Source organism: Pyrus communis, chromosome 17, assembly GCF_041283825.1.
Source record: "Pyrus communis isolate YQ-2024b chromosome 17, ASM4128382v1, whole genome shotgun sequence".
In the NCBI taxonomy this organism is placed as follows: Eukaryota; Viridiplantae; Streptophyta; class Magnoliopsida; order Rosales; family Rosaceae; genus Pyrus; species Pyrus communis.
Genome location: NC_142581.1, coordinates 6,364,569 through 6,390,329, shown reverse-complemented (window position 1 = coordinate 6,390,329; position 25,761 = coordinate 6,364,569). Strand labels below are relative to the sequence as shown.

The 25,761-nt window shown below is 37.2% G+C and overlaps 4 protein-coding genes and 1 pseudogene across 12 annotated transcripts; all 5 read right to left on the bottom strand.

Annotated features, from left to right (window-relative positions):
* Positions 1–993: 993 nt before the first annotated feature.
* On the bottom strand, positions 994–4,411 carry LOC137707574 (uncharacterized). Its single transcript, XM_068446474.2, has 9 exons — positions 3,552–4,411; positions 3,385–3,432; positions 3,206–3,265; positions 3,041–3,124; positions 2,791–2,895; positions 2,181–2,294; positions 1,982–2,082; positions 1,540–1,651; positions 994–1,276 (listed from the first exon to the last, which is right to left on the bottom strand). Exons 1-9 carry the CDS (start codon positions 4,008–4,010, stop codon positions 1,145–1,147), a joined length of 1,215 nt encoding a protein of 404 aa, XP_068302575.2. The 5' UTR covers positions 4,011–4,411; the 3' UTR covers positions 994–1,144.
* LOC137707577 (uncharacterized) lies at positions 4,185–8,600 on the bottom strand. Of its 5 annotated transcripts, none has more exons than XR_015958648.1 (11): positions 8,329–8,600; positions 8,161–8,208; positions 7,973–8,041; positions 7,782–7,898; positions 7,571–7,675; positions 6,964–7,062; positions 6,776–6,873; positions 6,140–6,251; positions 5,807–5,909; positions 4,879–5,078; positions 4,185–4,323 (listed from the first exon to the last, which is right to left on the bottom strand). XR_015958648.1 is itself a non-coding variant. In XM_088689568.1 (10 exons), exons 1-10 carry the CDS (start codon positions 8,548–8,550, stop codon positions 4,307–4,309), a joined length of 990 nt encoding a protein of 329 aa, XP_088545694.1. In that variant the 5' UTR covers positions 8,551–8,600; the 3' UTR covers positions 4,191–4,306. The 5 variants fall into 5 exon arrangements, 3 of the variants coding, with proteins under 3 accessions (XP_088545694.1, XP_068302576.2, XP_088545695.1); XR_015958649.1 differs by having other exon boundaries at positions 7,818–7,898; XM_088689568.1 differs by lacking the exon at positions 4,879–5,078 and having other exon boundaries at positions 4,191–4,323.
* Positions 8,601–11,253: 2,653 nt separating this feature from the next.
* LOC137707882 (ubiquitin-conjugating enzyme E2 enzyme activator PEX22) lies at positions 11,254–14,465 on the bottom strand. The gene is made up of 8 exons (XM_068446813.2): positions 14,122–14,465; positions 13,172–13,405; positions 13,035–13,082; positions 12,696–12,752; positions 12,493–12,594; positions 12,235–12,300; positions 11,780–11,881; positions 11,254–11,650 (listed from the first exon to the last, which is right to left on the bottom strand). Exons 1-8 carry the CDS (start codon positions 14,224–14,226, stop codon positions 11,546–11,548), a joined length of 819 nt encoding a protein of 272 aa, XP_068302914.2. The 5' UTR covers positions 14,227–14,465; the 3' UTR covers positions 11,254–11,545.
* Positions 14,466–15,454: 989 nt separating this feature from the next.
* Positions 15,455–16,845, bottom strand: LOC137709179 (cyclin-U1-1-like; annotated as a pseudogene).
* A 141-nt stretch (positions 16,846–16,986) lies between these two features.
* On the bottom strand, positions 16,987–22,823 carry LOC137708078 (uncharacterized). 5 transcript variants are annotated; one of them, XM_068447065.2, is made up of 14 exons: positions 22,518–22,823; positions 21,623–21,754; positions 21,359–21,501; positions 21,010–21,048; positions 20,780–20,872; positions 20,571–20,687; positions 20,001–20,096; positions 19,611–19,724; positions 19,321–19,374; positions 19,038–19,085; positions 18,555–18,705; positions 17,939–18,104; positions 17,621–17,690; positions 16,987–17,448 (listed from the first exon to the last, which is right to left on the bottom strand). In XM_068447065.2, the coding sequence occupies exons 2-14, from the start codon at positions 21,702–21,704 to the stop codon at positions 17,191–17,193; spliced, it is 1,431 nt and encodes a 476-aa protein (XP_068303166.2). In that variant the 5' UTR covers positions 21,705–21,754; positions 22,518–22,823; the 3' UTR covers positions 16,987–17,190. The 5 variants fall into 5 exon arrangements, with proteins under 5 accessions (XP_068303166.2, XP_068303168.2, XP_088545594.1 ...); XM_068447067.2 differs by having other exon boundaries at positions 21,650–21,754; positions 22,518–22,813; XM_088689468.1 differs by having other exon boundaries at positions 21,623–22,003; positions 22,518–22,658.
* Positions 22,824–25,761: the final 2,938 nt, after the last annotated feature.

Genomic DNA, 25,761 nt, shown 5'->3' with positions numbered 1-25,761 from the left:
CCCTACCATCGCATCAAACCTTATCATCACGCAATTTCTACATTCATCCTAGCTAAAATCTTAAGACGCTCTCATATAGAAAACAAACTCATTTTGACCAATGGATTGTGATATTAAATCTTCCAACTAAGATATGAATTAATTTATTCAAGTTATTTTCATTTGATTTCAATTTTATTTAGAGTTTTCCCATCAATTACCAACATTTTAATGCAAATGCATAACTGCCTTGCAGTACAAGCCTGTCCAACATGCCAAGAGCAATCTTCCTAAGGATTAACAGTCTAAGTGGTAATATACCGTTTGAGATTGGCCAATTGCAACTTCTTCGAGAACTAGATCTTAACGTCAACAACTGATTAATAGTTTAAGTGGTAATATACCATTTGAGATTGGCCAATTACAACTTTTTCGAAAACTAGATCTTAGCGTCAACAACTTGTGGAGAAATTCCAAACCAAATATCGAACCTCACAAGTTTGGAAAGATTAGACCTCTCGAGATATCATCCGTCCCAAAATCCCATCATCACTGTCACGCCTCAGTTTGTTATTCATTGACGGTTGCATACAACAACCTTCAAGGAATAATACATCCGCACTCAAATCGAAGACTCAGATGCCACTACGCAAGTGACCCTTTACCATAATAATGAAAATGTGTTGAGCTCATGAGAGCATAAGTTCAAATTCTATCAGTGGTTAATCTAGTTTCTAATCTAACAGCATTTATTGTTTAACAAAAAAATAGAATGGCACTGCATTTGAGGGCCGGACAAATGAATATAAGTAATGACTTTGTGGTCCCCAACTTCCAAACAAGCCAACAAATGAATATAAGTAATGACAAATATGCAACAAAAGAAGAATTAAGCACGAGACAAATATGTGAGAGATGCTACTCTCTTTTACGTCTTGAATGAGTTGCAGAATACTAATTTTAGATTATTATTTTTTAAATGAGTGTAAAAATAAATTTATATACTGAGAGTAGTTTAGGTAGTAAATTTGAGATTAAAGAAACATTGATAGTTTAATTTAAAAAAGCGGTTATATGGGTCAAATAAAATTTCCCTAAAGAATCACATGTATATTGGCTGGCCTTCAACCTCTCATTCAAGTGGTCAATATTCAGTTTCTGAGCTCTACTTCCTCTTGGATGCAAGATAGATGCCTGATACTATGGCCGCCCCAATCACCGCCACACCCATAGATTTAACGATTCTCCGGGTGGAAAAAAGGGACCTTTCTGTTGGAATTACCATAAGATCCTTCACCTGCAATACATGGAAAAACACAGAGCATGGAGGTTTAGAGATAAATAATAAGTACTATCCAAACATAGCCAACAAGACTTTACATCAAATTTAATGAAAAATGACGAAGTTATCAACGAGAAATCAGAAAGCCAAGGCGGACCAGGAAACAAATCTAAGGTGCATGATAAGGAAAGGAACTGAATTGCCTGCATAATCACTTTCGACGTGTAGGGATATGATAGAACTAGATAGAATTTAATAAAACGGAAGGATTCACCAACCACAACAGGCTGCTGCCAATGCTTCTTAATTCCTTGGAGGTGCCCCTTTCCCACTACTGCAACTACTGAACGATTCTCGCTCGCAATTCTCAGTAATGTTGATGACATGTACCTAAACACCAACAGTTAAAAATCAGATCTACAAAATTATAAGAACTTATGCAAACGTGGAGGTTGGAATTAGATCATTCAAAATACTTAAAGTTAACATACGCCAATCACCATCACCACCATCACCATTTCCTACAATACATCTAATTAACTTGCTTTCTGGACACAATAACTTATCACTACTATAAACCATGGTGGTCAAATTGTTAGTACCAACACATCAGGAAAAAGAAATGACGACAAAAGGGCAGAAAGGAACAAAATTTGAAGACATGGCATCATCTTTTGATCTTAGCATTAGTTCATAGAATAAATAACTCAGAAGACTTACTGATCTCGTTCATGTACGAGTGTTTCCATTAGAGTTGGGTACTCCTTGCTCATCTCTTGAATCACGAGAGTCAGCATGTCAACATCATCCATTTCCTTTAACTGAAGATACACAAGAACAAGTCATTAATTAACGAAACTAAACATTAGCAGCACAGAAGAAAGGTGGTTTCCTTTTAACAAATCAAGTAGACATTTACCATTTTATTAAGAGAATCAGGGCTTGGTAGAAAGACTGCTTGAAAAAGCAAGGAATACAGCAGTTTTATCTTATGCCAAAGTGGCATCTTTGCCCATGTCCTTCGTATTGTAATCTGTTTCAGTCAGTGTAAAGTCATATCAAAGTAGTTCTTCACCAGGAAAATAATAGAGTCTGAAATACAGGTAGATATGACTATGGAAAGCAAGCTTGTACACGATGAGTTATTATAGCAGGGTCAGTGTAAAAAAGAATAAAGAAACATAAACGTGAGACAATTAACATGCAATCGATGATAGAATTTTGAAATTAATTTGCATGGCATGGAAATGAACGAGAACTTTGGGCATAAACATTCCGAAAGTCTGGTTTACGGTTTCATCTAAAGAGAATCTTGACAACAAAAAAGACAAAGCTTAGCATTCGATTGGAAGAAATATCATCCTAATCAGCCTTCAAAATAAAAATGCACTTCCATTACACATCAAAACTACTTGGGAGCTAATAAATGTTTCTTCATCTAAACGGTGAAATGTAGCAGGGGTGGCATAGGGCAGGCTGCAATTGATAGATATCAGGGCACCAAAAAGAAAAGGTATAATGTATTATACCTGCACTGGGCGATCACCAAGTATCACCCTACCGCCATACTTCATTGCTTCTTCATATGCTACACGAAACTCAGCACCGGGAAACACCTCAAGCCTACTTGAAACCTAGCAAAAAAATTTACATGAAAATTACACCGCTTGAATATACTGAGAAAATATGGAAATTATGCTTGGTATAGTTGGACAATGTTGAAAACTTTCGGAATCATGAAAGTAAAATAACTTCGCAAGGAAGGATATGAAAACATGCCTTGGCAAGGAACCAGCTGTAAACAATCCCAAAGGCATTATGCTTTTTCTTCCACATTTCGATCATTTCTCCCATTGTCGGTACCTGAGGAACTAAATGCATTGGTAATCATCCTCGGTTATTCGAAAGTTAAGCGCAACCTGAACATAGATATTAGATTCAGACCTTCAAATTCTGAGGGGTGAGTGCAGTCACTCGACTCGAGCATAACTCCAAGAACACAACCTACATTCACCGCACGAAGTGCGTACACTTTATTATAATTTAGCATAATTTCATGACATTGTTATTGAAATTAACTCAATATAAGCCTTATTAAGCAAGTTTAAAAATGGATTAAGCACCTCTGGTTTCAAATAGCTGATCACTGCTTCAACTTCTCTGCACGATTCCTACAATTCACACACAGAACCAAAGACCAAAGCTTTCATTTCATATTTTTTCACCAACCAAACATAAACCAGAAAATTCGAATTTTCTCACCAACCAAACAGGAATTGAATTGTCTTACCACCGAAACATGAGCCGTTCCAACCAGGTGCACGTCGCAAACGCCGCCCTCAGCCGTGGACTCACAAGTGAGCACCACCACGCTCCTCGACAGCTCCTCAGGAAGAAACCTCCTCTGTTCGGAACTCTCAGCCTCGGCGGTCGTCGAAACATTGTCGTCGTACTCGTCCCTCGGCGCATCGACACCGACGATGCTATCGGACAAGTCCTCAATCGTTGGGTTCCCGACGTGGACAAAGTTTTCGGATGCCGCCGGGTTGGGCAAGGGTGATTCCGCATCCATCAGGGGCCGTATCGGGTCGCGCTGACGCGGACCGCCGGCGGTGGCAGAGGCCGCAAATCTGAGATTCCTTACGGTGGAGAATTGCGCGAGGGTGTTCGGAGAGCGGCGGAGAGAGAGGAAGACGCGGCGTGACTCGGGCGAGTAGAGCGAGGCGATCAGGCGAGTCGAGCGAATCATAACATCTCTGCCAAAGGACTGAACCGTACGTCACTGGAGAAATGGCTACATACGTTTTGTTGGGACACGTGTACGGTCAATGATGAAGTATATACGTGCAAAGGGCTTCACTTTCTTGGTCTGCAACTTAGCTCCTACGCTTCCGATATTCTTTCTGATCGGCGCGATGGCGGAGAGGAAGCTGTTCAAGATGAAGCTGTGCGTTTTGTATCAGAGTGGGCCGTGCGCGCGGCAAAATTTTTTCATCTAATTAGGGATTCTTCCATCGTATGAGTGGTTGAGACTTGAGAATATATTTATTCACTTGGTGCTTCTGCATTCGAATAAAAGAACCATCAACAAATCAAAAGTGCTTGTGACTATTTGTCTTCAAAGTTGGAATTTTCTGCTATTCTTCACAAAAGAGTATGGAAGATGCTTTCTTACACATGGAAAAAGAAAGGAGATATTTGAATGCTATCATTGAGGCGATTGGAAATATTGGACCAAATGTTTGAAAGTAGATGTAAAGCAAAACAACCCGTGTAAAACGAAAAATAACAAAGGCAGTTGCCCCTTGGAGGCAGCCTGGGGACTGCGAAAACACCCATTTGTCAGCCATTAAAACTTCACTCCAAGAGCTCCGGCCCCTTTTCTTCTCTAAGATCATTCACACCCATCATTCGATTCATGACCCCAACACCGCTTACGCTCTCTACCAGCTGGGTTTTAGATATTTGTGCACAAATCTTGGCACATAGAATGGGGATCCCCACCATTTGTGGCGAACTGAGTTTGACTCAGTTTTGCCTTTTGTTCATAATTTCCCAAAGCAATTGCATAAAAAGCAAGGAAAATAAGTCGAGAAAAATGGGTGAAGGGTTTTTACCTGGAAAACGGAAAGAGATCGAAGAATTCCATGCCTCGCCACGATATCCAGATTTGACATGAGCCGCCCAGCGCTTAGCTACGGCTACTCAATAGGAGTTAGCAAAGCCTTAATCCCCACGACTCACAAACACCCACACGCGCCTCTCTCTCTCTCTCTCGCCCCTTCCTTTGCGCGCTTTCTCTCCAATAAAGGGCATTCTAGTATTTTCATGTCAAGTTTTGGTTAGAATTATATTTGACATGAGCTGCCAAGCGCTCAGCAACGGCAGCTACCCAATAGGAGTTAGCGAAGCCCTACTACCCCACGACTTACAAACACCCAATAGGAGTTAGCGAAGCCCTACTACCCCACGACTCACAAACACCCCACATGCGCCTCTCTCTCTCCAATAAAGGGCATTCTAGTATTTTCAGCAATTATGTGCCCTCACAATGGGCTACCAATTATGTGGTTGAATTTCGCCTTTGACGAGAATCAAACTTAGGACTTCTCACTTACAAATAAAGAGGAATACAACTAGACTGTAATACTAAGTGACAATGATATTGTTAATTAGTTAAGATATGAGAGTTAGTCATATGCCCACTTCAAGCACGACTCTAGTTGATTTCAATCCACTAAGATCATAACTCTAGTTGACAATAAGAGGAGAGAATTTGACTCGAGCAAATCCCTTGACTGTAGGGATTAGTGGAGTCAGTTTTAATGTGAGATTAAGGGACTAAATCCTTGCATTCCATCTAGGAAAGGCACCCGAGTGGCAATAAGTTAGAAGATCACTAAACTAAGAGTTGGAGGAGCTTTCAGTTTTGCTATGCTGCCGGAAACCTTTGTTGGACGATCATGGCTTTTTACATACAGTCATGCTGAATGGTGATCAGAAATATTAACAAGCTTTACTTGCTCTTGGATGCAAAATAGATACCTGATACAATGGCTGCCGCAGTCACCGCCACACCCATAGATTTAAGGATTCTCCTGGTGGAAGAACCCGGCTTTTTTGATGGAATTACCATGAGATCCTCCAGCTGCAATACATGGAAAAACACAGAGCATGGAAGTTTAGAGATAAAGTACTATCCAAACATAGCCAACAATATTTCAGGTCCAATTTGATTAAAAAATGACAAGAAATTATAAATGAGAAATTGGATAACCAAGGCAGACCAGAAAACACATCCGCTTGCATAATCACTTCCGACGTGTAGGGATATGATACAACTAAATAGAATGTAATAAAACAGAAGGAATCACCAACCACAACAGGCTGCTGCCAATGCTTTTTAATCCCCTGGAGGTGCCCCTTTCCCACTACTGCAACTACTGAACGATGCTTGCTGGCAATTTTCAGTAATTTTGATGACATGTACCTAAACATCAACGGTTAAAAATCAGATCTACAAAATTATATGAATTTATACAAACCTTTGTTCATTTACTCTCTCCAACCTTCACAAGCATACGTGGAGGTTGCAATTAGATCATTCAAAACACTTAACATACGCAGATCATTATCACCACCATCACTATTTCTTACTATACATCTAACTAACTTGCAGTCTGGAGACAAGAGCTTATTACTATTATAAACCTTTGTGGTCAAATTGATAGTACCAACACATCAGGAAAAAAAAGGGAGTTTTAACGAAAAGCCCATGCTACTGTTCACTTTAATGAAAAACCACATTTTTACACTAAAAAGTCAAACCTGATACTATTCACTTTATCCTTTATTTTGTCCTTATCGTTAAAACTCAAAGCTTTCAAGCCCTTTTCATTAGTTTTCCTAAAAAAAAATTGATGATAAAAGGTCGGAAAGGAACAAAATTTGATAACATGGCTTCATCTTTTGATCTTAGCATTAGTTCATAGAATAAATACTCAGAAGACTTACTGATCTCGCTCATGTACGAATGTTTCAACTAGAGTTGGGTATTTCTTGCCCATCTCTTGAACGAAAATCATTATGTCATCATCATCCATTTTCTCTAACTGAAGATAGGCAAGAACAAATCATTAATTAATGAAACTATACATTAGAAGAAAAGTGGTTTCCTTTCAACAAATCAAGTGCATGTTTACCGGAATACTAAGAGCATCATCACTTGAGAAAAGCAAGGAATACAGCAGTTTTATCTTATGCCAAAGTGGCATCATTGCCCGCGTCCTTCCTACCGTAATCTGTTTCAGTCAGTGTAAATTCATATCCAAAGTAGTTCTTCACAAGGAACATAATACAAAGTCTGGCATACAGGAAGATATGGTACAAAAAGCCAGCTTGTAAATGATGAGCTATTAAGCAGGGTCAGTGCATAAAAGAATAAGGAAACATGAAAGTGGGACAATTAACATGTGCAATAAATAATAGAATTTTGAAATTGCCCCCAAATTTGCAAGGAATGAACATGATAGAGAAAGAGAACTTCAGGCGTAAACATTCCGAAAGTCTGGTTTACGGTTTCATCTAGAGAGCATCTTGACATAAAAAATGATAAAGCTATAGCACTCGATTGGAAGAAATCTCATCATAATCACCCTTCAAAATAAAAATGCACTTTCAACACACATCAAAATTACTTGTATAGCTAATAAATGTTTCTTCATATAAAGGCGGAATCTAGCAGGGGTGGCATAGGGCAGGCTGCAATTCATAGAGGGCACCAGAACTATAAGGTATAATGTATTATACCTGCACTGGGCGATCACCAAGTATCACCTTACCGCCATACTTCCTTGCTTCTTCATATGCTACCCCAAACTCAGAACCGGGAAACACCTCAAGCTCACTTAAACCCTAGCAGAAAATTTACACGAAAATTACGCCTCTTGAATATATTGAGAACATTATGGAAATTATGATTAGCATAGTTGGATCAAAGATGAAAACTTTCCGAACTCACGATAGTAAAATAACTTTGGAGGATATGAAAACATGCCTTGGAAAGGATCCAGCCATAAATTTCAAGGGCATTATGATTTTTCTTCCACATTTCGATCATTTCTTCCATTGTCAGTTCCTGAGGAACTAAATGCGTTGGTAATCATGTTCGGTTATTCTAAAATTAAGTGCAACCTGAACATAGATTCGGACCTTCAAATCCTTCAAATTTGGAGGGGTGAGTGCAGCCACTCGACGCGAGCATAACTCCAAGAACACAACCTACATTCACCGCACGAAATGCATACACTTGATCATAATTTAACATAATTTCATGACATTGTTATTGGAATTAACTCAATACAAGCCTTATTAAGCAAGTTTAAAAATGGATTAAGCACCTCTGGTTTCAAATGTCTGATCACTGCTTCAACTTCTCTGCACGACTTCTACAATTCACACACAAAACCAAAGACCAAAGCTTTCAATTTCAAATTTTCTCACCAACCAAACATAAACCAGAAAATTCGAATTTTCTTACTAACCAAACAGGCATTGAGTTGTCTTACCGCCGAAATGTGACACGTTCCCACCAGGTACACGTCGCAAACACCGCCCTTAACAGTGGACTTACAAGTAAGAGCTACCATGCTCCGTAACGGGTCGCTCTGACACGGACTGCCGGCGATGGCAGAGGACGCACATGTGAATTTCCTTGCGGCGGGGAAGTGCGCGAGCGTGTTCGGAGAACGGCGGAGAGAGAGGAAGACGCGGCGCGTGATGGAACCCATTTGGTCGGTAGAAAGGAGAGAAAAAGGAAAAATATAAATAAATTAAGAAATAAATGACAAACTATATGTACCGGAAAATGTTTCTACAAGCTCAAATATCAATGCACTAAAAAATAAAAAGAAAACTAATGAAAATGATTTGAAAATTTTAAGTTTTAATGATAAGGACAAAATAAAGTGTAAAGTGAATAGTATCAAGTTTGACTTTTTAGTGTAAAAATATGGTTTTTCGTTAAAATAAACAGTATCATGAGCTTTTTATTAAAACTACCTAAACTAAATGACAAACTGATAAAAAGTTGGCAACCCATCCTAACAGTGTGATGAGGTAGTATTGTACTATTGTATCTATTGTTTCGTTTGACAACTCGATCTGTATTGACTATTTCAATCTCATATGATAATTTGTGCATCGAATAGTACTAGCTATTTTTGTCAGTTGTATTTCGCTTTGTTTTTGTTTATCATAATAAGCAGGGTAACAAGAACAGTAGAATTCAGTAACATCTTTGGTGTATAAACGATTGATTCGAACAATGCTGAAACAGAAACGGTAAACTGGGGAAGCACCAAGACATGCGGTTTCACCGGTGAACCAGCCACTTAACCACAGAATTATTGGTGTTTTATACTATTACAAAAGGATGAAAAGTACAAAACAATCTTCGTTTTGAATCCTCATGGACCTATCTAGCAATGGTTATGGCTCTTCTTCTGGGCATATGGGGCACCTGCACTTAAAACCATAATCTGCAAGTAATGCCTGTCTCTCTTCGTAAGGAAGGTCTTCATCTACATAAGAAATCGTAACCTGGAAAAATTCGAAGTGATCATCAAAATTTGAACAAAGTTCGATGAAACCATATCGAGACCTTATAATAGCATACTAGACCGGAGTTGCATGAATGCAGACGTGCAAAAATTATAAAGGAAATGCTTAAAAATTTGCAAATGGCGTTCACTTTAACTAGTGGTTTTGCATGAAGATCTCAGTTACCATATGGAACTGGGAAGTTTACGTACCTCCTCTCTTTTGAATGCTTTCGCGTTAGGACTACACGAATGATTTCATACGACTCTGCAAAGGACAGAACGCTGTGCCTAAAACAAAATTGAAAAGACACGGGAAGTTCAAAATTAATATATAACCGCTGCGCAAAGATGTATGCTCTAGAAACACCAATGATGTCGCACTCCTAGTAAGAGTAATTCCACCGTGACAAGTTCACGCTTACTGAACACCCTTAACCCCAAAGAGGTAGTCCAGCATCGAGAATAAATGTGTGCACGCAGAAACAAGCATTGAGGTAGTCCAGCACCAAGAAGAATAAAGTACAAAAGAACAGACTGAAAGACTAACACAAAGTAAATTGGCGAACATTCAACGTATAATGGTGAAGAAACTGCAAAAGAGCATCAAACCCTGGCAACAAACTGAATAGTCATCACCAAGAGCATCGAAAAATGGTCGTGTAATGTCCTCAGCTTCTTTCTGTCATGAATAGGAGGGAACGGCATCAGAGCATTCAACTGTCGGAATATGTTAGGTGAAAAATATGACTTCTAACCTTTTCATGATTTGGAAGATCATCAATGTACAAAAAATAATCTTCCACTGGAGATGCTGCAACCAGATCACTGAAAACAAAGTGAAATGAAAGTAAGAGCCTGAGGACTCAGGCAAATTATATGAGCAATTTGACAAAGCGCGTGAATTGCTTCAACCACCATTGCCGGCACCATTTTGGATGCACGCACGGTTTACATATTCAACGGATGACAAGGAAAAGGAGAGAAATCTGTGACGAAGTGTGACTTGGAGATTATTCAACTCAAACATGCCAATTATATGGCCATAGATATCAAGGGAGAATACTGGGAAGAGTCAAGGAGTTCAAATTTACGAACTGTCAGAAATAGTAAGCATGATTCTAAAACAACCTATCGAGTGGAGAAAGTAGTACCGTGAATGCCAACTCTCTTATCCGCATCCTAAATGCAGCTTCATCAGAAGATTCAACGTCAAATGGCAAAGCAATGCAGTCCCACCACCACCTAAGAGCAAATAAAACGTTTATTATGCAACTGATGCCACCTAAAGTGGAAGACTCATTGAAGTGATGTCGTACGAAGTATACACAGTAGAAACTAGAAACACTCGGGTTTCGGACTGCTAATGGCGGCCAAAGCGTCAGTGGAGTTGCGCCTCCTTTACCATTTTGTAAGTTTTTTTTTTTTTTTTTGGAAAAACAATATTATCTACGGTAGGCTAAGCCTCACGATAAACTAACAATAATGTGGTTCATATTCGACTTTGAAGAAAATTGAACCTTAAACTTTTCACTTACATAAGTTCGTGGTATTAAGTGGCTTTGATTTTGTAAGTTAAACCCAATTTTTATTGACCAAAAACAAAAGTTGAAACCCAATTTTGTCTTTTAAATTTGGTCAATGGAGTCATAATTTATCACATGTTTAAGGTTGTCATTTGCAATAACTTTTCAGTATACTCTCACATCTATCTTTATTTTTGTTCATCGAATTGAATAAATCAAAATGAAAAAAAAAAAAAAAAGAACAAGATCAAACATAGGTGATTTGAATAAAAAAATCATGTGGAAGAGGATTCAAGAAATTATGTTTGGAAGGCGATTCAAAGCTCGTTATTGATGCAATCAAAGGGTTTTGTAGGAGACGATCGGATAGTAAATTACAAACATTAGCACACCATTTCATCAAAATTTCAAGTCGGAGTTTGGATTTAATCCAATCTATTACACAAATTTCACACAATGAGATACAGAGCAAGTCTATTATCTGACTAGCAAGTACCAACGACGGAATACAAAAATACACCGAGGCGAAGACGAACATTTAGCATTAATAAACTGGAGCCGGAACTTTAAAGTACGATCGACACAAAACCCAAATGTGGGGAAAAGAAAACCCTAATAGAAACCTAAAGATTGTATCTGTATCTTTCGTTGTCGATGCGTCAAACACATCCAAAGAACTGTTCCAAGGATGGGGCGTTGAACACATTAGAAGCAGGTCGTTCTGTTCTGGTAGGAGAGATGTGAAGCTGATACTTGATAAACCTCTGTAACCATTAAATAAACGAATAATTCAGATGACAGCGATGGAAATGAGTGCATACATAAGAACATAGGGAACAAGATCGACGAATGTTGTGTAGAAAAGAAAAACAAGGTAAGTAATGAGAATTTACAGATAATTGAAATATGATGTCAGGATTTGTGTCGATATGCCAATCTGGTTCCAATTGCCGAACAAAAGATGTTCGTCCATTCTCTGTGCTACAGAAGAGAACCTGCAATCAAATCACAAGAATTATTTGTAATGCAAGATAATTGAAATATGATGTCAGAATTTGCACATTAGAGCAACTATTGGGCCTTCCTTCCGGGTTTGACCCCTAATCTTCTCCAAACCACAATCTCTGTACGTTATTACTATTAACCTCTTTCGACCCACAGGGAATTATTGATATCTAAAAATACAAGTACTCGTGAGATTCCAAGATCAGGTTTTATACCGCAAGCTCTATTTCTTTGTTCATGATTGACATAAATCAACAAGAAGCAAGTAGAAATAGTGAAATACCAAAACAATAGGTGGGATTCTTAAAAGTTAACTAATAATGCTATCAACCCATATACCTACCTTGTCTTTGACCAAACCTCCAGATGTAAAAATCCCAGCATCTTCCAAAGCCAGTAGAACCTTTTTCTGAAAGCAATAGGCAATATCGTCTCATAAATGGTAATGAAAATGAGTATAAAGCTATAGGCAAGGATAGACTACAGAAGTTCAATACCATGAGCAAAGAAATTGAGTAAAACAACATGCAAGGAAACCTATTGATCTCATACAAAATTACAGAGAACAAGTAAAATGATTGAGACAGGGGCTTGCACGCACTTCACTTTCATCATCAAGAACTCTTTCCATGAGATACAAATCACAAAATTTTGTGATCTCCAAGAGTACTTCCAGCACTGAGTGCCTCACAGTCACTTGTTTCTGCCAGGAACAACGTTAAAAGGCAATGTTAATCCTTTTTCAGTTACAATTTCTATCACCAAATTTACAGAAAGATGTGGCTGGAAAGAAAAGTAGACCACCTGAAGTTCCTCTGGGGTACTTTGCTCAAGGACTACTCCGAGTAAACGACAAGTTACCTACAGATAAGCTTAAAAGGGTGAATTTGTTGATTCAAATTGTCACCCCTATAAAAATCAAACAAATTCTCTGGACATTAAATTATTTCACAGGGTATCATATACCAATTATTAGCCATTATTGAACATTTGAAGCTTAGCAGTTTTAATCGTGAAGTACAGAAACATCTAAAAGTAAAACCCAGAGGTTCCGTAACTTCACCATGAAATTTTCACAACATGCAGTGAGAAGCTGAAAAAATCTATACTGAGATGAAGAAACAAGTTCTCAACTACACTTACCTTTCTTCCTTCACTCAGTTTCTGCCCAACTATTTGCCCCAAAGTAGGCTGGACATAAAAGAAAAGACTTCAGCATAAAACATGTTAATACAAAGTGGTATCAAACCCATACGGAAGACTCAGAACGTGACAGTTACCTTTACAGGCTGAAAAAATTCATCAACAACGTTTTGGGCTCTTGAGTCCTGTGAAGGTGAAACTCCTGTAGTTGTCAATGCTGCATTCGAATTTGAACTGATGCCAGAACTACTCGATGCAGGTGCCTGCCGCTTTGGTTGCCTTCTTTGTGGTCCACTAGGTGATCTAAGCAGCCTCCATGTGAAAACTATTGCAACAGCAAATCCCGCGATGGCCCCAATAGAACGCGAATTCTGACAACATTTAAAATTTCTTAAGAGATCTCAACCTTACCATCTCCATTCGATCACAACTTTGATACTTATATGCCAAAGATGAAGCAACAGACTGGAATAATCCCAAAAGTGATCCACTGCTGCTAATCTCATGAGTGTCTATCTCTTCACCTTAGTCAATTCTACTCATAGCATTGTCTATCAGTTCGGGGCCAGCGATTGTTCAAAAAGTACACTAATACCGGAACTACAGGGTTCTTGAGAACTAGCTAACAAGACATGGCCCAGATGCGGCCGGATGCATCAGAATTCACAAATTGCAGACAATTTAATGGAAATTAAGCTTCACTAAGCCACATTGAAGATTGAGCTGAAAAATCGAATGGCCCAACTCTCAACAACATTAATATCTTTGCAAGTACATGTCTTGTTTCCTATGCTACAAAATATCCAAATGGTCATCCTCAAATTCCTCTAATTTCCAGTTATGGACCAATTACACATCAAATTTTCTCAAGAAAACCTACATCCCAAATCAATTCACATCGAAACAAGTACTGAATTTGACACGAATCAAATTAAAAAAAAAAACAAAATTGAAAAATTGAAAAATAAATTGCAAAACCCATGAAGCAATTGAAGATAATTGGCAGAAATGAACAATCTTTGGCGGGTCAGATCCGTGAGAAAATTCGAAAAGATAACGAAAACAGGCACAAAAATGAGGTACGAACCAGATTGTGGAGGGAGATCGGGAAGAGACTGGACATCTTGACAGTGAGATAAGCCCCGAAGCGCTTGATGAGCTGAAGCAGCTCGTCCTTCGAAGACTCGGCCATGGCTTTAACCAACGAGAAATCGTCGTTTTGAGAAGCTTAGGGCGTCGTTTTGAGAAGCAAGTAATGGTAAAGAATCAGCTTGAAGTCCTCAGGTCCTCGTCCTTCTCATCATCGCCTGTAAATCTCTTGAATTTCCAGAGAGCTAAAGCTTGTGCCTTTTTGTCAACGACGAATGAGAGAAAAAGAGGCGTTGATACGAAACTGCAGATTATTTTATTTGAAAACTATGTGTCAGTGGTAAAAGATAAGACTAATGTTATTCGTATTATATTTTTGTACCATATTTTCATATTATCTTAAGAGATACTACTTAAGACGGTATGAAAATATAATATAAAAATATAATATGACTAACGGTACTCAAAAGATAAAAGGGAAATTTTAATGAAAAACTCTAGGTAGTATTTACTTTAACAAAAAAATCGTATTTTTACACTAAAAAATCAATCCTGGTACTATTCGTTTTACTTTTTATTTTGTTCTTATCGTTAAAACTCAAAATTTTCAAATATTTTTCGTTAATTTTCCTAAGATAAAGTTCGTTAATTAATACTTAGTTGGTAATTTAATTATTAACAATCACATTATATAGTTTATAAAATATAATTTAAAGAGACAACAATGAAGGTTTACGTTACAGTAGTGCTATGTGCCAATGAAATATAGTCATTTGCAAGTTTTTGTCTGTATGCCTAGTTTTATTAACAGAAAATATCACGTAGTAGTGTATCCGTGTCATGTAAGTTGTTATCCTTTTAAAATTAATGTCACAACAACCATAAAAAGGTGATTCTTGTAAGACATTGGCCACACAAAGAATAAGTGTTGCCTTGTACTCAAAGAGAACTGAATCTAGAGCTTCATAGATTTAGCTACATTTTCCAAATTTGGAAGTTTGATCGTTGCTCATAAATCCATCAATGGATGTAAAAATCCTTGGACCTCAAATTTGCAAAGTATGAGCCTCAAAGGCTAGCTAGAAAAATTTCAAAAGCAATAGGATTATCACAATTGAGCATAACTTTTGATTTCATTTCTAAGCCATTCATGTAAGATATTATTACTTTATAGCTCGGAAATACAACTAGTAGCATTCCAAGTCAATCACGTATTGCAGTTCGGAGAGAGTTATTGTCTAACATTGCTCGTTGGCCTCTATGGTAGAATCAGTTGGGGGGCTGAGAAACGGTATATTACTTTGTAGCGGATGTCAGCAATTCGAGTATGCTTAGTTCCAACTCACGAATTTTCTTATTAGTTTTGAACATTATCACAGCGACATCTACGTTGCTTGAAAGTTCTTCTTAGTCCAAACTTTCCAACCTGTCCCTCAACCAAAATTAATTCCTTATGTATAATATTCGACTTTGGAAAAAGGCAGTCGCAAAGCTGAGCTGAAGCTTCCTCTTTTCCATGAACGATGAGTAATTATAACAGAAAAATGGTAAAGAAATGAAAATGGTTAACCATGAGCTATGGAAAACAAATAAAATCATCAGGGTCCGTCCACAGTTCGAGGAAGTGAGGAACTCTGTGTAACTTCTGATATCTGAGGTGGTGAGGAACTACTTTCTGTGTTTTCTGATATTTCAGGCACATCCTCCGCACCATTGAGGACCAACAATGGCCTTTCAATCCTTTGACATGCCCCGTTCTGCATATTTTCTTTCTCCAAGTGGAAGCAATAGCTCTCGAAAACCCTAGAGCTCACCATGACTCCGAAATCGAGCAGGAAAAGCAACTCCACTTCTAGTTTGTTCAGTTCGGCGTTGCTCACTCCCCCAACCCGGGCGTAAAATGCATTGTTATAGTGCCTGCACTTGCATAATACTGTAAATAGAGGCTTGTAGCTCAACCGGGGAGGAGAGAATCGAACATAACGCTCATAAAACAATTGAGCTACAAGCCTCTCGCTCGCACATCTTTTTTCTTGGTATTTTAGGAAAAATATTCTACTACGTCAATTCAATGAAAACAAATGGAGAGGTAGATACAGATACTTACACATCATCTAGCATCTTAGAAGCAACCATAACGCTTGTGACCAGCAACCTATGCACATTCAAAGACAAGACAAGAGAGTCATGGTGCTTATGGAGCAACCTATCTATATACACATATCCAACAACAAAGCATGACGGGCTGCAATCTGTGTACTTGTACAGCCTCTCCAAGTACTTTGGTATGCTTACGCTCGGTGGCCTCACGCCGTGTAACACATCCAAGTTCTTTCCAATCACCGCCGAGCCGCAACTTATCCCACTAAGTTGCTGGTTCAGGTCATCTACAAGCGTGTTGTTTCGAGCCACCAATTTCTATAGCACGAAAGAGAGTATGGTTAACACTCTGGGGATGCTCGGCTCCAGCCGGCTATGGCGGTCGGTGAACTCGCCTGCGGCTAACATTTGGACATCAGCTCGTGATGGTTGGTGGTCTCAGGTGGGAAGTGTGTAGGGGTGGTTAAGACATGAAGAGGGTTGGCCTTGCATGTGTGCATATCATCTGGGTTCGGGATTTATTTGAAGATGAATTTTGATTGGCCAGCACCAAATGCATGAAATATGCGGTGGAAATTCTTCGACAGCAGCATTTTTGCTATTTGGCTCGAAATTCAGATGTTCTAATATCAAAGAGGAACGAAGAGACGTGAGTATAATCATATTGGTTATAACAAAAATGCCCATCTTATACGCTTAAATTATAGTTAGTTTAAAGTAAAATATTGCTTATATTCGAAAATGAACCATTATACGAACGTCGTTTCACAAAATAATGAGTTGCCGTATATATTATCTCCTTAATGTTGCAATGTTGAACAGCCTATTCAATTTCTAAAAAAGAAACATTTTTCATTTGTTCATGTAAGTTGCAATTGAAGAACAAATGGCAATCCCTCTAGTGGGAAAAAATTATACAAAAATAGGAATGGTGAAGATCCAGGGAAGGCGATATTTGCTTGACAGACTACACGCTGTGGCCATTAGAGACGAGTAATCTGTCTTCCTCATTTGGGTTGTCTATCATGGAAAGCTGAATGTTTGACTTCGAGCTCATCTTGTTCACCTCGTTTTCTACACGGAAGAAAACCCATTGGAAGCGGCGGAAAATCTCCAAGGCAGTGATTGCAAACACGGTAAGGTAATTGTGGCGAAGATGGGAAGAGAGCTTGTATGTCCAGGTACAACGCAGAATCAGGTTGCTACCTATCACCCAGAAGTAAACCTGCAACCCAATTCATATAGAATAAATTTCAAGGCAAATTCAGTGATGACGACTACTCTAGATACGTTATTTCTGAGGACAAGTGAAGCCATTTGGTTGGCATAGGTGAGTCAAAGCCAGTTGAAGTCAAATAAATATTTCGTACAGAAGAAAAAAAATGATATATACTTACCCATTTCCGTCCATGTATGAGGTTTGACGAGAAATGTTGTTTGCTGAACTTGAAAATCCGAGTGAAACCACTGAGAAAAGGGAATAAGATATTTAGAGGGCATGACAAAATAATATGAAGAATGCAACAAGTTCTAAGCATGAATAACCCGTGTTCTAATATGTCCTGGAACACCTTTTCACTGATTTACAAAGAAGCAAACTATCGCACAGCATGGAAAATTAAGTTCCACATTGTAGGATCACAAATTCTTTATAAATCTGGTTGCATGAAGAAGTGATTCTGTGGTAATTGTATGAAATAAAAACATTCAAATACCTTAAGTCCCAATCTCTAGTCACGTCCCAGTAGAACGAGTACAAGGAGTTCAAAACACCTGAGAGAAGCCACAGGGGCCGATAAAAGGTCGTCCACTTTTCAGGGAAGACATGATATTTGAGGGCTGAAAGAAAAATCACAGGTACTGCAGTAGAATACTTCAAAGCTGAAACCAGACGCAGATAAAATTAGTAGTGTAATGAAACAACAAATCCGTCAATACATCAGAACAAACCTGCAGGTAATCAGTAACATAGTAATACTACTAGAGATTATAAAGAGAAGCAACACAGATATTACGGAGGCCATTAAAGATACTTGCCAAGTTAACATCACTTAAAGGAACCGGAACAGAATAAGAATTGCAAGATCGCAAACTAAATTCACATGCACCATAAAGTCTAGATATGGGATGTTTTTACATTATTTGATGGTTATCAAAATTTTATACATGGCCATGCAAAACAAAAATTCTACAAGTGTGTAAAAAACATCCATGAGTGTCAATAAGGCTCCAAGGAAAAGAAATGTGGCCAAACAAACTGAAGAAAAAATTCAAGGCCAAAGAGAACCATTGAAAAAGAAACATTTAAGAAAAAAGGCCAAATGAGCATACCATTTAGAAGGGTTGTTTTCTCCCCAGTATCCTTATATTGTCGAAGACATTGGAACAAACGAAAAAGGTAAGGCAAAACAAGAACAACAGGGATTGCAACAGAATGACTTCCACAAACTGAGTCAGCTTCAAACCATGCAATAGTGGCAACCTGCTTTCAAATAAAACCTCTTAATAAATATATAAGCGAAGTAGTATTTCTTTAACAAACAAAAGTGAAACATGAACCAAAGGGATCATAGCAGAGTGACTGCCACAAGATCTCTTGAACAATACAATACAACAATTTTAAAAGAATATATATAATCATCCGGGGGAAAAAAAAGAAAAAGAGAACGGATTAAAAGACATAACAAATTATGTGTATTAGCACATGAATCTCCTCATCACTTTTTTAAAAGAATAAGAATCAATTTGTTGGTGATTAGCAAAAAGAGAAAACTGCATGGAAGCAGAATCACAATTAAAAGGTGAAACCCTAACCTGTCGATGGACCATTCGACATACTGATCGCTCCAAATCTGAAAGCACCTGCATAGAAATGACAAACACAATCGGAATCAAAAGGCATGGTGACAAGCAGATATCTTATCATAGATGGCAAACTATTTCTTGATTCTACATTCCTATTAGGTTAACCATAGTAAACTTGCACACACACTACAAAACAATCAACAAGTTCAATATCCTTTTTTATCACAAAAATGGCACTCTAGTAATGCGATATCATTTGGATAATGGTAAAAGTAAACATAAGGATGCATACCTTAGACATGGAGGTCAAAATATCAGCCAGGAAAAAGTCAGAAAATGATATTGCCTGTTTTCACCAAATAAATAACGTAACTGTAATTAAACATACTACAGACAAACAACAAAAATCAAAGCATTAAATGAGACCAGAATATATATCACTTCTAGGAAGCTGAGCAATAATTTAATGGGGGAACTATACTTTCTAGTGTTATAGTTCTCCCAATACTTTTGAGTAAGTAAAAAACAAAATACAGACGGGAGAAGGTCCAATGTTAGGTTTTGAAATAAAAACAAACTTGCCTTTAATGGGAGAACTATACGCCAAAGAGTCCTTAACAAGTAAAAGCGAGATGACAAATAGAAAATGTCAAAAGGGAATATCAAAAGCATTGCAACAGCAGCATACAATAGTACCTGCAGAAGAATGAAATTAAAATTTAGCAAAATTACACTATACTACTACATGGAAGAGAAATAATGGACAATACCACTATCAGTATGATAAATAATAGTATGTAGATCATAATCTGAACAATGGTAAATATGTGACTGCACTGTTTATTTCTATACAATGGAATACTAAATTTAGGCTTGGAAGCTTTGGTCATTAAAACAATTGAAGTGTGGTTTTTTATCACACATAAATGCCATTTTAAATGTACAAAATCAATATGGATGCATCTATTACACTGGTTGTGATGCAGCAAGTGACACTTCTCCATGCGAATAGAGATAAAGATATGCTGTCATGCTTGTCGGCACAACAATTGTCATCCAGGTCGCACACTGCAAATAGCATACTGAATCGTAAGAGTGAATCAATGAAAGAGGAAATAAAGAGAAGAAGAAAAAAGTTTGAATGTCAGATATGCCAAAAGTAGTTAACCAACAGCATTCCATAAAAAAAAAAAAAAAAAACATACAATCTCCTGTTAACAGGAACAGCTAAGATGCAATATGCTCCTCACACCATTAGTTTTCTCCATATACATTACATATGAATATATTAATAAGAAAAAAAACATACTTACTGAAAGCTACCAGTCACTATAGAATTTCACAACTATTCAGCAAAAGTCAAAGCAGATGAAAAATATAATTCCATTTATTGTTTCCATGAGAAAACAATATACATTGCAATTTGCAAGGCTTATGTTTGTGTAGCATAACCTTTTAAAGTTCCAGATGACAACAGCAACAGAGAATAACTCATAACAATTAGGCAAATAGTTCAAGATGACTGAGTTGTTGCACTGGTACCTTCCATATTTCTCTGTGGGTCAAATGATTTTGATCAAGATCAAAAATTTTGGCATAGTTTACATTGCCCTGAGCAAAAACCCATAGATTGACTCCCCAAAACCAAACCATCATAGTCTGCACATGTCAAAAACGGATGAATAGGTTTCAATAGAAGGATAAAGAATGCAGACGTATGATAGGATATTCAATTCTGATAAGAAACTAACCACAAGAAGTAGAGGATTATAATACAAAAATGCCTCGTATAGAAACAAATCTCGCAGATCCACGCTCATCCTCATGACAGAATCCCATCCAACCTGTAAATTTGCAGGTAGTTTGGTAACAACATCCTTGCAGCACAAAACTAACGTATTTTGTGGTTCTTGTCAATTTTTTTGGCAATAAAATCAGAACCCTATCACCAGCAGTAAAAATAGAATTGTGAAGAACTGACCTTGCAACAAATGAAACCCCATACAAAGAACAGTAGGACCTGTACATAAAACCAACTTAGGAAGCCACAAAACTAAAGCCAAGAAATAGAAGATGCGAAGATATATGTTGCATGCTAATGAACTGAAACCCAACATAATTATAAAGCAGAGATGAAATGATCTACTTGTATCCAACTTTGGTAAGCTATGCCATCTATTTCAGAATTCTCCAATAAAATAAATAATGAAAAAGAAATTGAAACTGCCTTCTTCTACCAAGTTGAGAATTTCACAATTATTAAGCAAAACTAAGCAGAAAATAACCTGAAAAGTAAATTTGAAAGACAAAGAATATTATAGTAACGAAACCTTAAATCTCCATAACATAGCTGGAGATGGCATTATTGCAGCAGTACTCATTGGTATGCTTGGCACGTTTCCTCCCTTCCTATCGTTTCCCTCTATCAGACGCAAGAAGCCCTCCTCTGCATCATTTTCGAGCTCACTTGTACCTGAAAGAATTTTTTCTATAACTACAAAACCGTGACAAGAGAACAAAAGCCCCCCATGGTAGATATATCTACACATTATCAATCAGAACTGATAAGTCATAACTCAAACACTTAAATGTACCCAGATCAGAGACAACAGGTCTGCTACCCGACTTTCTTAAGTGAGGACTATTGGAAGGCGCTGTCGCAACACCTCCAAACATAGATAAGATTAGCAATTAGGAATTTTTCCTCCACTTAGCCAGCCAAGAAACTGCAGCAAATGAAATCACAGGGGGATGTAAAATATCGTTATAAAGTGATCAAAACAATTTGGAACCTTTGCCTTAAAGTTTGGGAAGGTGGGATATCAAGTGGACAAGCTTTCAAACTAATGATTCATGGATGTAATAACTTCATTCTGTGAGCTATTAAAAGAAAAACACAAATGGGGCTAAACATTCTAATATCCCAGAAGCCGTCTAAACTGCATAGCTCTGATGTGATACAGTAACTAATTCAGCTGAAAAAACAAAAACAAAAAATTCTAAGCCATGCATCCGAACAACAGCATTAAGATCTTAACAGAAAGACAAAAATATGGACTTTCCAGTTTCAACAACCAGCATTGATGGGTAATTAAAAATCCCATCTTTATGAATAATAAGCACCAAATCCACCATTTAGTTAGATGCATAAAAAAATTAGACCAATCCCATTTCATCAAACATTTAAGCAATCATAATTACGCAAACCACCTTATTAAAAAAAAAACGCCTGCAAATTCACCGAATCACTTAATGGATACAGCTTCTCACAGCCCAAATCGAAATTCCCACTAGAAATTCAAAAAACCCAAATGAACCAATCGACACCTAATTCCAAAAATTCAACAGAAAGCAATGCAACAAACGCAGAAATCGCCAAAAATCAGCAAATGCATAGAGGTGGAATTGGAAGAGTTGAACAGGGATCAGATCCAAACGGAGTTTAGAGAGAAAGAAACAAAATAATGGGTTTGATTAAATGGACGTTACCTTGCAATGCGAACCTTTAACGGGTTCGCTGGATCTCCAACCTGATCTGGTGCAAAAGGTTAATCGGGCTTGAGTAAGGACTTAGCAGGAGAGGGAAGACGTAAAATGGCAATTAGAAATTATAAAAGGACCTAATTTGAAATTTTTAATAACTGAAGGGGGAGTTTTAGGGATTTAAATTGTAGTTTAAGGCTTGTTTGGTTTCGCCTTCAAAAACGTGTTTATTGGTCCATTTTATTTGAGACGATGAAAATGAGAAGCATCAAAATTGGAAAGAGATGCCTTCCCTCGTCTCCTTCTTATCATACATTTACCAGGTTTTATTAGCATCTTATATACTGTTGAATACCTTAAATTATTATTAAAAAAATTAAGAACTCGTTTAGTAAGTGCTTTCAAATGACTAAAAGTGCTTTCAGATAAAATGTTTTTGGATTCCAAAAGTACTTAAAGTGTTTCCCACTAAAAGTACATGTTATGATTTTTGCTGAAAGCACTTCAAGTGTTTTTTCAAAACTAACTTACATTTTTACTAATGTTTGTTTCCAAAAACATTTTATCTAAAAACGCTTTTAATCGTTTCAAAACACTGTCATACGAGCACTAATATACATTATTATAAAATAGTCATTATTTCAAATGCGGATTTATCTTCTCAAAGCCACTCCTCTTTCATTGTACAACAAAACTTAACACTAAAACAAAATTGTTGAATCAACGTTTTATAAGCTTCACATGACTGTGTATGAGGTTGCAGGTGTAAGTAGAAGATTTCATTTATTGGACACTATAAGATTTCGATATCAACTACAACTAACCTATTTTTTTTTGGCTTCCCTCAATTACCCTTCCTTCCACGCTATGACTTAACAGAAAAGAAAATTAAATAGAAAAATCATTTTCTCAAAAAACAGGAGAAATTTTAAAACGAGGAACGTCGTCTCTTTTCTGGCATAAAATCTCGACTAACAAAGTGAATACAACGAATGTAACCAGATTACAAACAATCAACTAGAGAGGTTAGCAAGTGACTCTTTATCACAGTGATGAAAAAAAGTTGAGCATTTGCATGATGGTGTGGGTTCGAACTCTGTCTCTTTTGACAAAAAAAAAAAAAAGATGGGTTCTTTTTTTAAAGGAATATGATTTTCTTCCCTCCAAATTTTTCTCCCATCCAGTTCTCCTTCTTGAAGGATCACAGTTAAATCACGTTAATATTTTCTGTTGACTCTTTTTTTATTTTTTAAACAAACAATATTATCTACACTAAGGAAGTGGGGGAGTGGGCTAAGCTTTACAATGGACAATTCATAATAACGTGGTTCAAATTCGTCTTGGCAATAATCCAACCTAAAACCACTCACTTACAAGTTAAGAAAAATACAACTACATTGTAGTACTAAGTGGCCAAATCTCGATTTAATTAGAAGTGTTACCACTTTATTTTTTTTTTGTGTTGACTTCTTTATAAAGCGAAAAAGATAAAGAGAAAGGTGAGAGAGGAAGGGATAAGATTTAAGGGGAGAAAATCCTACTTTCCTTTAAGGTCCAAAATTCGCATTTAATCTAAAGGAGTTTTAATGAAAATGGTTTTATTCTCATCCAGCCCATCCCAACAATATAAATTCCTAAGCCAGTGCCAATCTTCACGATCACAAAATACTCTTTTTCTTCTTGTTAATTCTTCAGCCTTGGTATTATTTTTTCAATTTAATTTTTCATTATGTTTCTTTATGAATATAATGAAGCATGTTGTTGTATTCTTAATTAGAATATATACAAAGTTGATAATTTATTCAATTTATGTAAACCCTAGCACATTGACAAAAAACAAATGTAAACCCTAGCACAGCTTACAACAACTGCAAGCTGAAGCAACCCAAAACCGGCATGCATTATATGTATTAAGCGTTACTGAATTAGTTAGTGTAGCAAATTGCAAAGCACTAGCTACATATTGAATAATAAACAAACTAGTAACCTACATCCGTTTAACTTCATAACTTGAGATAGAATTGAATTATTCAAATTAATTACTTTTAGGAAAAGTGATTACTAGTCGAATTTCAGTGGTACGTAGCTATATATATAAGTTGACTCCACATGTCCCCAAGACTCCCACCGCTACTCCAACAAGCAAGCAAAAATGTGGAAGTTGTTGACAATTTTGGTTGTGGTTTTTCTGGCTGCTGTAGCAGTTCGTGCTGAGGAGGCTCACTATGGGCCTTGTGTCATCGGCAGAGACTCTCCATGCAACGGAAAGCAATGGGGGAGGCGGGGAGGAAGGGATTATAACTCCGATGCTCCGGCACGCACGGATAACTCCGATCATCCAGCAGCCAGCCCCGATCAGCTTGATGATTTTGTTGAAGATACTCGTTATTATATTCCAGAATTACAGCCACCATCCTATCTATGATCAACAACTTCTGAAATTAAAAATAAATCTTCATCGTCTTACTTTTTTTTCCTTGGTCAAGGTCTTGAATAATTTTATTATTATCATTTATTGAGTGTGGTGCATGAATAAAGAAGAAGATGAATTTGTGGAAGTTCCATGTATGGTGGTGCCTATGGTAGGAAGGTTTTATTTGTAAAATTTAAGTAATATCATCATTAATTATAAACTGATATTTACACGAATGTTATGTTATTTACACAAGGAATAATGTATTTCTAAGACATTTGGCGAACACCTTGCTAGCTGATCACATATTTGTAATTGATGAGAATAACTTATATATATGACACTAGTACACCATCATGTAACATCTCATGCTAATAAAATAAGAGCATGTGAACAAAAATTTACACACGTATTCATTTCATTGCACAGGACGCTACGATGATGGTTTATATACCCGTGTCATGGAAGTCCCTCTCCTAAAAAGCTATGTATATGTGAGATCCTAATGAATTAGAGTGGTGATAATTGGTGAGTAAATGCAAGAATATCTAAGTAGCAACACTCTTATATGACCGTAGATCGTTCCATGCAACCTCACAGCTATACCCAGAAACACAATTCATCATTACCACTGGATTTGGATGAGCAAATTAAGTACAAGAATTTAGACTACACTAGTAATATAATGCATTTCTTAATAATGTAGCCTAAATCCCTTATTATTTTGAAAATCCCTCATTCAAACACACAAAAGTAAACTTTAATAATAGTACCACATGAACACGTAAGGAGAAAGTTAGTGGTTACTGGTTAGTAAGTAAAAAATAGGGGTTAGAC

Excerpts from the sequence above, each read along its gene's own strand:
- LOC137707574 (XM_068446474.2), bottom strand. The coding sequence starts at position 4,010 with ATGATTCGCTCGACTCGCCTGATCGCCTCGCTCTACTCGCCCGAGTCA. Across the intron at positions 3,433-3,551 it reads GAACGGCTCATGTTTCGGTG|GAATCGTGCAGAGAAGTTGA; the intron begins GTAAGACAATTC and ends TGTGAATTGTAG. Across the intron at positions 3,125-3,205 it reads TCACCCCTCAGAATTTGAAG|GTACCGACAATGGGAGAAAT; the intron begins GTCTGAATCTAA and ends TTAGTTCCTCAG.
- LOC137707577 (XM_068446475.2), bottom strand. The coding sequence starts at position 8,550 with ATGGGTTCCATCACGCGCCGCGTCTTCCTCTCTCTCCGCCGTTCTCCG. Across the intron at positions 7,676-7,781 it reads TCCAAAGTTATTTTACTATC|GGTTTAAGTGAGCTTGAGGT; the intron begins GTGAGTTCGGAA and ends ATTTTCTGCTAG. Across the intron at positions 5,910-6,139 it reads ATTGGCAGCAGCCTGTTGTG|CTGGAGGATCTCATGGTAAT; the intron begins GTTGGTGATTCC and ends CATGTATTGCAG.
- LOC137707882 (XM_068446813.2), bottom strand. The coding sequence starts at position 14,226 with ATGGCCGAGTCTTCGAAGGACGAGCTGCTTCAGCTCATCAAGCGCTTC. Across the intron at positions 12,301-12,492 it reads TTCTTGATGATGAAAGTGAA|AAAAAGGTTCTACTGGCTTT; the intron begins GTGCGTGCAAGC and ends TATTGCTTTCAG. Across the intron at positions 11,882-12,234 it reads GAGGTTTGGTCAAAGACAAG|GTTCTCTTCTGTAGCACAGA; the intron begins GTAGGTATATGG and ends ATTTGATTGCAG.
- LOC137708078 (XM_068447065.2), bottom strand. The coding sequence starts at position 21,704 with ATGTTTGGAGGTGTTGCGACAGCGCCTTCCAATAGTCCTCACTTAAGA. Across the intron at positions 20,097-20,570 it reads CCCACAGAGAAATATGGAAG|TGTGCGACCTGGATGACAAT; the intron begins GTACCAGTGCAA and ends TGCTATTTGCAG. Across the intron at positions 17,691-17,938 it reads ACTAGAGATTGGGACTTAAG|TGGTTTCACTCGGATTTTCA; the intron begins GTATTTGAATGT and ends CCCTTTTCTCAG.